Below are 13,841 nucleotides of genomic sequence, written 5' to 3'. Positions count from 1 at the left end.
TGGTGAAATGCGTCGTGCACCCCTTACACAACTCTCATGTAGCGGGCAGTCATCCCCAGCACAGGGGGGGCTCAGGATAACATATCCATGTGATGGGCTGTCTCCGGAGTGGTGAGAGGGACGGGCAGGCCGTCCTGGCTGTGTACCCCGGGGGCACAGACACATCATAACTGGCGTCAGCTTCGGTAATTCTGGTACAAAGTGGAACATTGGTTACTTTTAGCCGTTACAGTAATCCCACATTACTTCCCCCTCCCCTGGTACCTTTCCTGGAAGGGTACCTGCACCACACCCACCCCTGGCACTTACCTGCGTGGGGGATCCGGGCAGCGGGTCCGGCATGGACACAGCACTTCAGGTCCCTCCCTGTGTCCTGTGCCCATGCCAGACCCCGCTGCCCGGATCCCCCACGCAGGTAAGTGCCAGGGGAGGGGGTGGGTGCAGGGTAGGTACCAGGGGAGGGAGAGGGGGTGCAGGGCAGGTACCAGGGGAGGGAGGGTGGGTCCAGGAAAGGTACCAGGGGAGGGGGGGTTATGAAAGACAGGCACTCTTTTTTAAACGGTTCACTGCGATGGGAATAGCACTTACGGTATTTAAAACGGTAGTCTGGTGCAATGTGAATGCTAATACCGTTTAAAAATACTGGTACTTTAACCGGCTCTGCAGTGGGAAAGCAGCATAAGAGGGTGCACCATACTTGCCTACTTTTGAAAACTAGTTTGAGGGAGATTATATTTGGTAGTATAATTTTGCACAGTGCAGCATTGCGGGGGCGTGTCATGCTCCACCAAAAGGGCGTGTCTAGTTCCATATCTGGAGAGATAGTGAAAAGAGATTGTGAACGTAGCACCTAGAAGCGTGGGTGTGTACTGCTACATCTGAGGGGAATCTTTTAAAATTACTTATATCCAATTGTAGATGATCCCCAAGCAGTAAGAGATACTATACTTGGTAAAGTGCTGAGAAATGGTGCTGATGATTTAATGTAAATGTATCTAGCTCTCATCCCTTTTATCCAAAAAAATGTAACCGTGTAATGTGGGCTAGGTGACATGAGGGAGATTGCTAGACTAATGAGGGAGAGAAGGAGATTGCTGCTATGTCAGGGAGTCTCCTGCAGAATGCAGGAGGGTAGGCAACTATGGGGTGCACATCCAGGTCCCTAGTACAGGGTATGGGTGCCGGTGGTAGTGTTCCCAGGTTCATGCTGTAATAGTGAGGGCCGGGGCTCCCTCTGGTAACCCCCACTTCATATATCACTACTGCTCCCATGCGTGCTACCGTGCTCCCGGTTGAACGGACCGTCACTCACCACCAGACCAAGATAGCCTGCTGCGCATGCGCGTTCCCGCCGGACAGACCACGTCTCCCGCTGCGCATGCGCGCGCCTTACTAGCGTCCTGGCCGTCCTGCGCATGCGTAGATTTGGCTACAGGCGGACTTGCGCTGTCCAGCTCGGTTGTGGCTGTTGTTGATGGTAGGGAGATGCTGCGGCTCCGGGGGGTCGGTGCTCGGATCTGGAGACTGGGGGTGACCGGGAGCGGTGTGCAGGAGCGATGCTACAGCGGCGGCCAGGTAACGGCATCACACCGGGTTACTGTATATTACACTGCCCGGCTGTCACCGGTCATCCCCGCCCGGTAGGATCCTCATGAGAGGGACTCAGGGGAGATGTGTGTGATGGGTTAGTGAGAGGGCTTAGGTGTGTGGGGGGAGATGGAATGTGTTTGTGTGTGTGTGTGTGAGGGGGGGGGGGGGGTGTGTTTGTGTGGGGGGCTGAGGGGTGTGTGTGCGTGTGTGAAGGGGGCTGTGGGGTGTATGAAGGGGGTGGGGGGTTGTGTGTTAAGGGGGGCAGAGAAGCATATGGGTGTGTGTGTGTGTGTGTGTGTGAAGGGGGCTGAGGGGTCTGTGTTAGCGGAACTAAGGTGGGGGGAGGTGTACATGAGGGGGCAGAGGTGTGTGGGGGTGTGCGTGAGGGCTTGAGGTGTGAGTTTTGGGGGTTTGTGTAAAGGGGTGTGTGTGTGTGGGGGAGTTGTGCATGAGGGGCTGAAGTGTGTGTGGGGGGGTGTGCGTGAGGGGTTGAGGTGTGTGGGGATGTGCGTGAGGAGGCCTATAGTAATGGATGGCAGCACGTACTGGGGGGGTGACGCCAGTGGCGTAACTATAGTCCCGCAGCCCCCGCGGTGGCGGGGAGGCGCTAGGCAGGTGTGGGCGCCTGGGGGGTCTGCGGGACTATAGTTACCACCTGGTCCCGGCTCCCGACTCCTGCCCTCCCCCTCCTTACCCGTCCCCATTGCCGCCGGCGCTTCTGCCTCTAACCCGACACGCAGATCTGTGTCCGAAATGTCCGGCGGGGGGGCGCAAAAAAAGTAGTTACGCCTCTGGGTGACGCAGTTAGTGTGGCCCTACAGCAGATGGCACTGATCACGGTGCCATCTACAGTGGACCTTGATCTTCTGCGTGTGTCGGGGGTAGATTTATTAAGCTCTGAGAAGTGATAAAGTGTCTGGTCGTTATCACCGGCCAATCAGCTCCTACCTGTCATTTTTCTCTAAGCTTCAAAAGTGATAAAATGGAGAGTGATAAACAGGCAGCCAATCAGCTCCTGCCTGACATTTTTCAAACACAGTCTGTGACATGGCAGGTAGGAGCTGATTGGCTGGCTGTTTATCACTCTCCATTTTATCACTTTTGAAGCTTAGAGAATCTGGCCCCAAGCCTGTAACTTCACAGTTAGGAGCTGATTGGCCGGTGATAAAATACCAGCCACATTATCACTTCACGAGCTTAATAAATCTGCCCCTCAGTGTAGCTCTAGAGCAGGTGGCACTGATCACAGATTGCTTTTCCGCGTTTGTCGGGACGGTGTCAGTGTGACAGGTGCTCAGGTTACAGTGTGTGGCAGATTTTGTTTTTCTGGCCAAAGGTTAATAATCTGCTTGACACAGCAACTTTGTGCTGGAAGTGGGTATAATCCTCCGAACACGTGCCTGCTGCTCAGTGCTGCCACCTGGTGGCAGAGCGCATTGTACAATCTATCGTATAGCTGTATTTAGTCTCTCGTTGTCCTGTCTCAGGTAGATGCGACTCGGCACACGGCACTCTACGACTTTCACCGGCATCATGGCGGTAAGATGGTGGAGTTTGCCGGTTGGAGCCTCCCGGTGCAGTATAAGGACAGTCACATCGCCTCCCACCTGCACACCCGGCAGCACTGCTCGCTGTTTGATGTCTCCCATATGCTGCAGGTAACAAGGCCGCGGATACCAGGGATGTGATTGGTTACTCCTGGCATAGCTTCATCTAAGTCTTCTTCCCTCCTCTGTAAGACCCGGGTACATGGAAAGGACCGCGTTGCCTTTATGGAGAGTCTGGTGGTCGGAGATATCGCTGAACTCAAGGAGAACCAGGTGGGTCGGAGCTCTCTCCACCACACGCGGTGCCCCATACAGCAGATGAATCCCTGTCTCCATAGTCCTTGTCCAAGTGGTTGGGGCGCTTACAATATACATGGTAGACAATGTCTAGGTTGACACCTTCAAATGGTTGACATACACAAGGTCGACGCAAGCTTATGGTCAACATGGGTTTTTCAAGTTTTTTTGTGTCTGCGAACATCAGTCGACACGGCTTCCGTATAAGTGTACCACTTTGCCTCATGGCGCGCTGTGCTCAGCACACGCCATGTGAGGGGGAGGGAGGAATAGTATGTCGACCATGATTCTATTTTGTTGACCTTTGGTATGTCAAACATTTCAAGGTGTCAACCTAGTGACTTTTGACCTTGACCCAGAGAGCGCATACCGTCTGGGGCGTGGTCGCCACTGTGCCCGTCACATGTGGTTCCGGCATCAGACTGAAGTATTTGGTGTCCCCACAGGGTACGTTGTCCCTCTTCACTAATGAGAAAGGTGGGATCATTGACGACCTCATTGTTAACAAAACCTCAGAGGGCTTCCTCTATGTCGTATCCAACGCCGGGTGTGCAGAGAAAGACTCCGCCCACATGCAGGTAACGCCCTATCGCTGATCATATCTCAAATCTGCCACATAAGGCTGACCTCTCTCCATATCTCCCCCAGAATAAACTGAGAAAATTCAAGACAGATGGACGGGATGTGGATTTGGAAGTTGTGGACTTTGCACTGTTGGCTTTGCAAGGTGACGTCTCTCTGTGTAATATGTCTTGATGGGGCGCCCTGTTCCGGTGGGGATAGTGTGACTGGTGACATCACCCTGTGTCTCACTGACCGGACGCCCTCTCCTGGTGGGGATAGCGTGACTGGTGACATCACCCTGTGTCTCACTGACCGGACGCCCTCTCCTGGTGGAGATAATGTGACTGGTGACATCACCCTGTGACTCACTGACTGGGCGCCCTCTCCTGGTGGGGATAGTGTGACTGGTGACATCACCCTGTGACTCACTGACTGGGCGCCCTCTCCTGGTGGGGATAGTGTGACTGGTGACAGCACCCTGTGTCTCACTGACGGGACACCCTCTCCTGGTGGGGATAGTGTGACTGATGACATCACCCTGTGACTCACTGAATGGGCAGCCTCTCCTGGTGGGGATAGTGTGACTGGTGAAATCACCCTGTGTCTCACTGACCAGACGCCCTCTCCTGGTGGGGATAATGTGACTGGTGACATCAACCTGTGTCTTACTGACGGGATGCCCTCTCCTGGTGGGGATAGTGTGACTGGTGACATCACCCTGTGACTCACTGACTGGGCACCCTCTCCTGGTGGGGATAGTGTGACTCGTGACATCACCCTGTGTCTCACTGACTGGGCGCCCTCTCCTGGTGGGGATAGTGTGACTGGTGACATCACCCTGTGTCTTACTGACGGGACACCCTCTCCTGGTGGGGATAGTGTGACTGATGACATCACCCTGTGACTCACTGACTGGGCAGCCTCTCCTGGTGGGGATAGTGTGACTGGTGACATCACCCTGTGTCTTACTGACAGAGCACCCTCTCCTGGTGGGGATAATGTGACTGGTGACATCAACCTGTGTCTTACTGACGGGATGCCCTCTCCTGGTGGGGATAGTGTGACTGGTGACATCACCCTGTGACTCACTGACTGGGCACCCTCTCCTGGTGGGGATAGTGTGACTCGTGACATCACCCTGTGTCTCACTGACTGGGCGCCCTCTCCTGGTGGGGATAGCGTGACTGGTGCCATCACCCTGTGTCTCACTGACCGGACGCCCTCTCGTGGTGGGGATAGTGTGACTGGTGACATCACCCTGTGTCTCACTGACTGGGCGCCCTCTCCTGGTGGGGATAGCGTGACTGGTGACATCACCCTGTGTCTCACTGACCGGACACCCTCTCCTGGTGGGGATAATGTGACTGGTGACATCACCCTGTGACTCACTGACGGGACGGCCTCTCCTGGTGGGGATAGTGTGACTGGTGACATCACCCTGTGACTCACTGACCGGACGCCCTCTCCTGGTGGGGATAGCGTGACTGGTGACATCACCCTGTGTCTCACTGACCGGACGCCCTCTCCTGGTGGGGATAGCGTGACTGGTAACATCACCCTGTGTCTCACTGACCGGACGCCCTCTCCTGGTGGAGATAATGTGACTGGTGACATCACCCTGTGACTCACTGACGGGATGGCCTCTCCTGGTGGGGATAGTGTGACTGGTGACATCACCCTGTGACTCACTGACTGGGCGCCCTCTCCTGGTGGGGATAGTGTGACTGGTGACATCACCCTGGGTCTCACTGACTGGGCGCCCTCTCCTGGTGGGGATAGTGTGACTGGTGACATCACCCTGTGTCTTACTGACGGGACACCCTCTCCTGGTGGGGATAGTGTGACTGATGACATCACCCTGTGACTCACTGACTGGGCAGCCTCTCCTGGTGGGGATAGTGTGACTGGTGACATCACCCTGTGACTCACTGACTGGGCGCCCTCTCCTGGTGGGGATAGTGTGACTGGTGACATCACCCTGGGTCTCACTGACTGGGCACCCTCTCCTGGTGGGGATAGTGTGACTGGTGACATCACCCTGTGTCTTACTGACGGGACACCCTCTCCTGGTGGGGATAGTGTGACTGATGACATCACCCTGTGACTCACTGACTGGGCAGCCTCTCCTGGTGGGGATAATGTGACTGGTGACATCAACCTGTGTCTTACTGACGGGATGCCCTCTCCTGGTGGGGATAGTGTGACTGGTGACATCACCCTGTGACTCACTGACCGGACGCCCTCTCCTGGTGGGGATAGCGTGACTGGTAACATCACCCTGTGTCTCACTGACCGGACGCCCTCTCCTGGTGGAGATAATGTGACTGGTGACATCACCCTGTGACTCACTGACGGGACGGCCTCTCCTGGTGGGGATAGTGTGACTGGTGACATCACCCTGTGACTCACTGACTGGGCACCCTCTCCTGGTGGGGATAGTGTGACTGGTGACATCACCCTGGGTCTCACTGACTGGGCACCCTCTCCTGGTGGGGATAGTGTGACTGGTGACATCACCCTGTGTCTTACTGACGGGACACCCTCTCCTGGTGGGGATAGTGTGACTGATGACATCACCCTGTGACTCACTGACTGGGCAGCCTCTCCTGGTGGGGATAATGTGACTGGTGACATCAACCTGTGTCTTACTGACGGGATGCCCTCTCCTGGTGGGGATAGTGTGACTGGTGACATCACCCTGTGACTCACTGACTGGGCACCCTCTCCTGGTGGGGATAGTGTGACTCGTGACATCACCCTGTGTCTCACTGACTGGGCGCCCTCTCCTGGTGGGGATAGCGTGACTGGTGCCATCACCCTGTGTCTCACTGACCGGACGCCTTCTCGTGGTGGGGATAGTGTGACTGGTGACATCACCCTGTGTCTCACTGACTGGGCACCCTCTCCTGGTGGGGATAGCGTGACTGGTGACATCACCCTGTGTCTCACTGACTGGGCTCCCTCTCCTGGTGGGGATAGTGTGACTGGTGACATCACCCTGTGTCTCAATGACCGGGCGCCCTCTCCTGGTGAGGATAGCGTGACTGGTGACATCACCCTGTGTCTCACTGACTGGGCTCCCTCTCCTGGTGGGGATAGCGTGACTGGTGACATCACCCTGTGTCTCACTGACTGGGCGCCCTCTCCTGGTGGGGATAGCGTGACTGGTGACATCACCCTGTGTCTCACTGACTGGGCGCCCTCTCCTGTTGGGGATAGTGTGACTGGTGACATCACCCTGTGTCTCACAGACTGGGCGCCCTCTCCTGGTGGGGATAGCGTGACTGGTGACATCACCCTGTGTCTCACTGACTGGGCGCCCTCTCCTGGTGGAGATAGCGTGACTGGTGACATCACCCTGGGTCTCACTGTCTGGGTATCCTCTCCTGGTGGGTATAATGGTACTGGTGACATCACCCTGTGTCTCACTGACTGGGCACCCTCTCCTGGTGTAATACGTCTTGATGGGGCGCCCTGTTCCGGTGGGGATAGTGTGACTGGTGACATCACCCTGTGTCTCACTGACCGGACGCCCTCTCCTGGTGGGGATAGCGTGACTGGTGACATCACCCTGTGTCTCACTGACCGGACGCCCTCTCCTGGTGGGGATAATGTGACTGGTGACATCACCCTGTGTCTCACTGACTGGGCGCCCTCTCCTGGTGGGGATAGTGTGACTGGTGACATCACCCTGTGTCTCACTGACCGGACACCCTCTCCTGGTGGGGATAGTGTGACTGGTGACATCACCCTGTGTCTCACTGACCGGACGCCCTCTCCTGGTGGGGATAATGTGACTGGTGACATCACCCTGTGTCTCACTGACTGGGCGCCCTCTCCTGGTGGGGATAGTGTGACTGGTGACATCACCCTGTGTCTCACTGACCGGACACCCTCTCCTGGTGGGGATAGTGTGACTGATGACATCACCCTGTGTTTCACTGACCGGACGCCCTCTCCTGGTGGGGGTAATGTGACTGGTGGCATCAACCTGTGTCTTACTGACCGGACGCCCTCTCCTGGTGGGGATAGTGTGACTGGTGACATCACCCTGTGTCTTACTGACTGGGTGCCCTCTCCTGGTGGGGATAGTGTGACTCGTGACATCACCCTGTGTCTCACTGACTGGGCGCCCTCTCCCGGTGGGGATAGTGTGACTGGTGACATCACCCTGTGTCTCACTGACCGGACGCCCTCTCGTGGTGGGGATAGCGTGACTGGTGACATCACCCTGTGTCTCACTGACTGGGCGCCCTCTCCTGGTGGGGATAGTGTGACTGGTGACATCACCCTGTGTCTCACTGACTGGGCTCCCTCTCCTGGTGGGGATAGCGTGACTGGTGCCATCACCCTGTGTCTCACTGACCAGACGCCCTCTCGTGGTGGGGATAGCGTGACTGGTGACATCACCCTGTGTCTCACTGACTGGGCGCCCTCTCCTGTTGGGGATAGTGTGACTGGTGACATCACCCTGTGTCTCACTGACCGGACGCCCTCTCGTGGTGGGGATAGCGTGACTGGTGACATCACCCTGTGTCTCACTGACTGGGCGCCCTCTCCTGGTGGGGATAGTGTGACTGGTGACATCACCCTGTGTCTCACTGACTGGGCTCCCTCTCCTGGTGGGGATAGTGTTACTGGTGACATCACCCTGTGTCTCACTGACCGGACGCCCTCTCCTGGTGGAGATAATGTGACTGGTGACATCAAGCTGTGTTTCACTGACCGGACGCCCTCTCGTGGTGGGGAGAGTATGACTGGTGACATCACCCTGTGTCTCACTGACTGGGCGCCCTCTCCTGGTGGGGATAGCGTGACTGGTGACATCACCCTGTGTCTTACTGACTGGGTGCCCTCTCCTGGTGGGGATAGTGTGACTGGTGACATCACCCTGGGTCTCACTGTCTGCCAGGGCATCCTCTCCTGGTGGGTATAATGGTAGTGGTGACATCACCCTGTGTCTCACTGACTGGGCACTCTCTCCTGGTGGGTATAATGGTACTGGCGACATCACCCTGTGTCTCACTGAGTGGGCACCCTCTCCTGGTGGGTGTAGTGGTACTGGTGACATCCCCTTGTTTCTCACTGATGGGGTGTCCTCTCCTGGTGGGTATATTGGTACTGGTGACATCACCCTGTGTCTCAATGACTGGGTGACCTGTCCTGTTGGGATAGTGTGACTGATGACTTCACCCTGTGTCTCACTGATTGCGCACCCTCTACTGGTGGGGATAGTGTAACATAACCTTTCGTACAGTGACTTCTAACCCTTGGAAGTTTATACTAATCACCCACATTATGTTTCTTCAGAAGTAAACCTAGCAGAAGATACTATCAGTATATATAGTAAACCAGGGGCTTCTCCCCAATAAATGATATCAGAGGGTCCCCAGTCTGTGAGGTTTGGATCTGAGCACAGAATCCTCCTTCTTGGGTTGCAGGTCCATCCACTGCGAAGGTTCTCCAAGCAGGACTGAGCGACAATCTTTCCAAGCTGGCTTTTATGACCGGTGTCACCACGAGTGTGTTTGGCATCCCAGGCTGCAGAGTGACCCGCTGTGGTTATACAGGCGAGGATGGGGTGGAGGTAGGAATAATTCTTATGTCTCAGGGCGAGTCGCATTATCTGTGGCCAGGGGAACGGAGGGATCAGTCATTCTCCCAATCTGTCCAAGATTGCTTCCCCCCCTTCCGATACACCAGTCAGCTGCCTGTGTCCATCTCTCACCAGATCTCCGTTGATGGTCGCAGAGCAGTGGAGCTGGCCGAGCGACTCCTGCAGGACTGTGAGGTGAGACTGTCTGGCCTGGCTGCACGTGATAGCCTGCGTCTGGAAGCAGGTCTGTGCCTGTACGGCAATGACATTGATGAGACCACCAGTCCAGTGGAGGCCGGCTTGGTCTGGACCTTAGGTAAGTCAGAGGTTTTGCATTGTCCTATCGATACACCTCTGCTGGTGTGACATTGTATGGCGGGAGCACTGAGGGGTGTCGCATTGCGCAGGAAGATGGTGGCGTAACAAACCTGTTTCCCTCTTCTGTTACAGGTAAACGCCGCAGAACTGCCATGGATTTTCCAGGTGCCTCGGTCATTGTGCCTCAGATTAAGGGAAAGGTGACACGGAAACGGGTTGGGTTGACGTCCACAGGGCCTCCAGTCCGGCAGCACACACAGATATTAGACCTGGAGGGGCGTCCGATTGGTGAGTTGCTGGTGTCAGAGGGTGCTTCCATGTTGTATAATATAGATCAGGCCTCTCCAGCTGTTGTAACACTACACATCCCAGCATGCCCTGCCACCGTTTTGCTGTTACGGAATGCTAGAATGTGGCAGGGTATGCTGGGATGTGTAGTGTCACAACACCTGGAGAGCTGCAGGTAGGTCCAGGCATTGGTCACATATCTTCGTCTCCACAGGGGAAGTGACCAGCGGGTGCCCCTCACCCTCTCTGCGGTTGAATGTGGCCATGGGATATATAGCGCCAGACTACGCCAAAGCTGGCACCGGGGTGCGACTGGAGGTCAGAAAGAAACTAATAGACGGAATTACCAGCAAAATGCCGTTTGTGCCATCAAAATATTACACAGTTAAATGAAGACGTGGTACTGTAAGAGACTGGTACAGACACCACTGTCAGCCCACCTGCTTCTGTCCACGGATATGCCCCGTGTCTTGTGACTATGTCGTACAATCCAGATACAGCAATTTTTGGAATATAATTTGGGGTGCCATATCCACCCCCCGGTCTCAGGTAATCCCCCTCACTCAGGAACACTGGATATGTGCCAAAAACATTCCTGTCCGAGCGTCTGTCATCCCACCTGAGTGCCTGCCGTGGTAATGGGCACTGACTGCAGGGTAATTACTGGCAGTGCCAACTACAGAAATCACCCCCAGCCTCCTGCGAGAAGACAGAACGTCCGGTATATCGTTCTCCAACCTGGCATTTAGTGCATTGAAGAACATTCTGGATCCATGGCCTCAAAAATGTTGATGTAATATCAGCTTCCAAGTGAAACATTTCCCAGGTGCGCAGAGACCTCTGGTAAATAAAGTACTTAATACACTGTGATTTGCTACAATTTTATATTAATGTGAATAAAGAGTAAATTTAGGATTGTGTATTTCTTTCTGACGCCTAACGGTGCCGGAGACACGGGCGCATGTCATGGAGTGATCGGCACTAGGAAGGAGATAAGGTGATAGCTTGTATAAGAAGCTGCTTTAAGAGCTACAACAGCTGATTGTGGTAACTGGGGGGTAGATGTATTCAGCACACGCATTCGGTATTTGCCTCTGGATCACAGTAAAGCAGACTATATTATATCAGTTGCAGCTCATGTGCAAGGGCACTAAGTCTCCTGTCTGATGGTCTAAGCCAGGCCTGTCCAAACTGTGCCCCTCCAACTGTTGTGAAACTACACCTCCCAGCATGCCTGTGGTAAGGCATGCTGGGACTTGTATTTTCACAACAGCTGGAGGGCCATAGTTTGGACATGCCTAGTCTAAGCCCTCCCAATGCCAGCTGTCCAGTCTGGCACATCAGGTCCGACTGTGTACAGGGCTGGGCAACACCGGCCCTCCAGATGTTAATGAACTACACATCCCAGCATGCCTTGCAGTTTCAGCATGGCCACATAACAAAACTAATGCAAAGCATCCTGGGATGTGTAGTTCATTAACATCTGGAGGGCCGGTGTTGCCCAGCCCTGGTGTATGAGCTGAGCCTGCCTCTCCCGTGACACCAGTGAGCTGTGCAGGGGTGTTTCTGGATCTCCCCAGTGAACTGTGCAGCAGTGTTTCTGTATCTCCCGTGGCCCCAGTGAGCTGTGCACGGGTGTTTTTGTATCTCCCCTTTCCTGTGGCCCCAGTGAGCTGTGCAGCGGTGTTTCTGTATCTCCCGTGGCCCCAGTGAGCTGTGCAGGGGTATTTCTGTATCTCCCCCAGTGAGCTGCACAGCTGTGTTTCTGTATCTCCCCTCTCGGGTGTGGTATGGGACTCCGACAGTCAGGATCCTGACAGTCATTATCCCAACGTCGGGATCCCGACTGCCCGGAGTCAGACAGCATGGCGAGCGCAAAAAAAGCCCCTTGCGGGCTCGCTTCTATTCTCCCTCTTTGGGGGTTGTGGACCCCCACGAGGGAAAATACTGGTGGCCGTCGGGCACCCGGCTGTCGGCGTTTTGACAGTTGGGATCCCGACGTCTGTTAAATGACTGTCGGGAACCAGTCCGGCACCCCCCCTCTCCTGTTGCCCCAGTGAGCTGTGCTTCTGTATCTCCATTCTCCCACATGAACTGTGCAGGGAAGTTTCTGTATCTCCTCTCTCCCGTTGCCCCAGAGAGCTGTGCAGGAGTGTCGCTGTATCTCTCCAGTGAGCTGCGCAGCGGAGTTTGTAGCTCCCCTCTCGTGTCATCTGTGCAGGGGTGTTCCGAAATCACCTCATTCCCGTAGCCCAAGAGAACTGTGCAGGGGTGTCTCTAGCTCCCCTCTCTTGTGTCAGCTGTGCAGGAGTGTTCCTGTATCTCCTCTCTCCAATAGCCCCAGCAAGCTGGGCAGGAGTGTCTCTGTAACTCCCCTCTTGTGTCATCTGTGCAGGAGTGTTCCTGTATCTCCTCTCTCCAATAGCCCCAGCAAGCTGGGCAGGGGTGTCTCTGTAACTCCCCTCTTGTGTCATCTGTGCAGGAGTGTTCCTGTATCTCCTCTCTCCAATAGCCCCAGCAAGCTGGGCAGGAGTGTCTCTGTAACTCCCCTCTTGTGTCATCTGTGCAGGAGTGTTCCTGTATCTCCTCTCTCCAATAGCCCCAGCAAGCTGGGCAGGAGTGTCTCTGTAACTCCCCTCTTGTGTCATCTGTGCAGGAGTGTTCCTGTATCTCCTCTCTCCAATAGCCCCAGCAAGCTGGGCAGGAGTGTCTCTGTAACTCCCCTCTTGTGTCATCTGTGCAGGAGTGTTTCTGTATCTCCTCTCCCGTAGCCCCAGCGAGCTGGGCAGGAGTATCTCTGTAGCTCCCCTCTCATGTAAGCTGTGCAGGAGTGTTCCTGTATCTCTCCTCTCCCAACCGGCTCCAGTGTGCATGCGTGAGATCTCACGAACATGTAACACGCAGCAGCCATTAACTGTTCATCCATTTCCTGCCCTATCGGACTGCTGCATCCATAATGACTAGCACATAATAGTGATATTCCCACGTATTACATCTACCCCTCTGCTCCTGCCTAATACAGAGGCTCTGGCACCATTATGGTGTAACACTGGTCCCTGTATATGGTATAACACATGGTTCGTGCGGCACAGCTTTACTGTATACGTAAACACTGAATACCACTGCAGAACTTTGCAATGCTGATTTTTTGGGGTGCTGCACACAGATATAATTATTTGGGTAGTATTTATATCTGAGATCACTCAGTGTGTTGAGGAAGCATTGTATGTCTCTTACTCTGTATTATCCAGCCCTTCCATGCACCGGAGTGATATCACATAAATGACTGAACGTCTGCCAGTGTATGTATATATACGCTAAGGGGCCAAATTATTATGACCACCCCCTCAATACAATGTTGGACCTTTTGCCCTTAATACTACATGGTTTCTTCATAGGTGGCATGAGGAATTTGAGACCATATCCAATAAACTGCACTTTCCAATTCCTTAAGATTTGATGGTACTAAATCCAGCTGCCTGATGGCCCGTTCGATCTTATCCCACAGATTCTCAATTGGATTGAGACCTGGTGATTATACAGGCCAACTAAGCAAGGTAAAGTCTCTGCCATGCTTTTTGGACCATCTGCGGACAATGCCAGATTTATGAAAGGGAGCATATCCATCCCCGGCAGGGTAC

The 13,841-nt window shown here is 54.6% G+C and overlaps 1 protein-coding gene across 2 annotated transcripts; it reads left to right on the top strand.

Moving 5' to 3' along the window:
* Positions 1-1,415: 1,415 nt before the first annotated feature.
* Positions 1,416-11,113, top strand: AMT (aminomethyltransferase). Of its 2 annotated transcripts, none has more exons than XM_083155877.1 (9): positions 1,416-1,575; positions 3,082-3,248; positions 3,330-3,410; positions 3,881-4,012; positions 4,083-4,161; positions 9,440-9,585; positions 9,730-9,910; positions 10,045-10,200; positions 10,415-11,113. In XM_083155877.1, exons 1-9 carry the CDS (start codon positions 1,557-1,559, stop codon positions 10,591-10,593), a joined length of 1,140 nt encoding a protein of 379 aa, XP_083012003.1. In that variant the 5' UTR covers positions 1,416-1,556; the 3' UTR covers positions 10,594-11,113. The 2 variants fall into 2 exon arrangements, with proteins under 2 accessions (XP_083012003.1, XP_083012002.1); XM_083155876.1 differs by having other exon boundaries at positions 1,418-1,575; positions 3,078-3,248.
* The last annotated feature ends 2,728 nt before the right edge of the window (positions 11,114-13,841 follow it).

The sequence above is a fragment of the Crinia signifera genome, chromosome 8, assembly GCF_055691185.1.
Source record: "Crinia signifera chromosome 8, ASM5569118v1, whole genome shotgun sequence".
Lineage (NCBI taxonomy): Eukaryota > Metazoa > Chordata > Amphibia > Anura > Myobatrachidae > Crinia > Crinia signifera.
The sequence above is the reverse complement of the archived record's forward strand: the minus strand, read 5'-3'. Positions and strand labels throughout refer to the sequence as shown.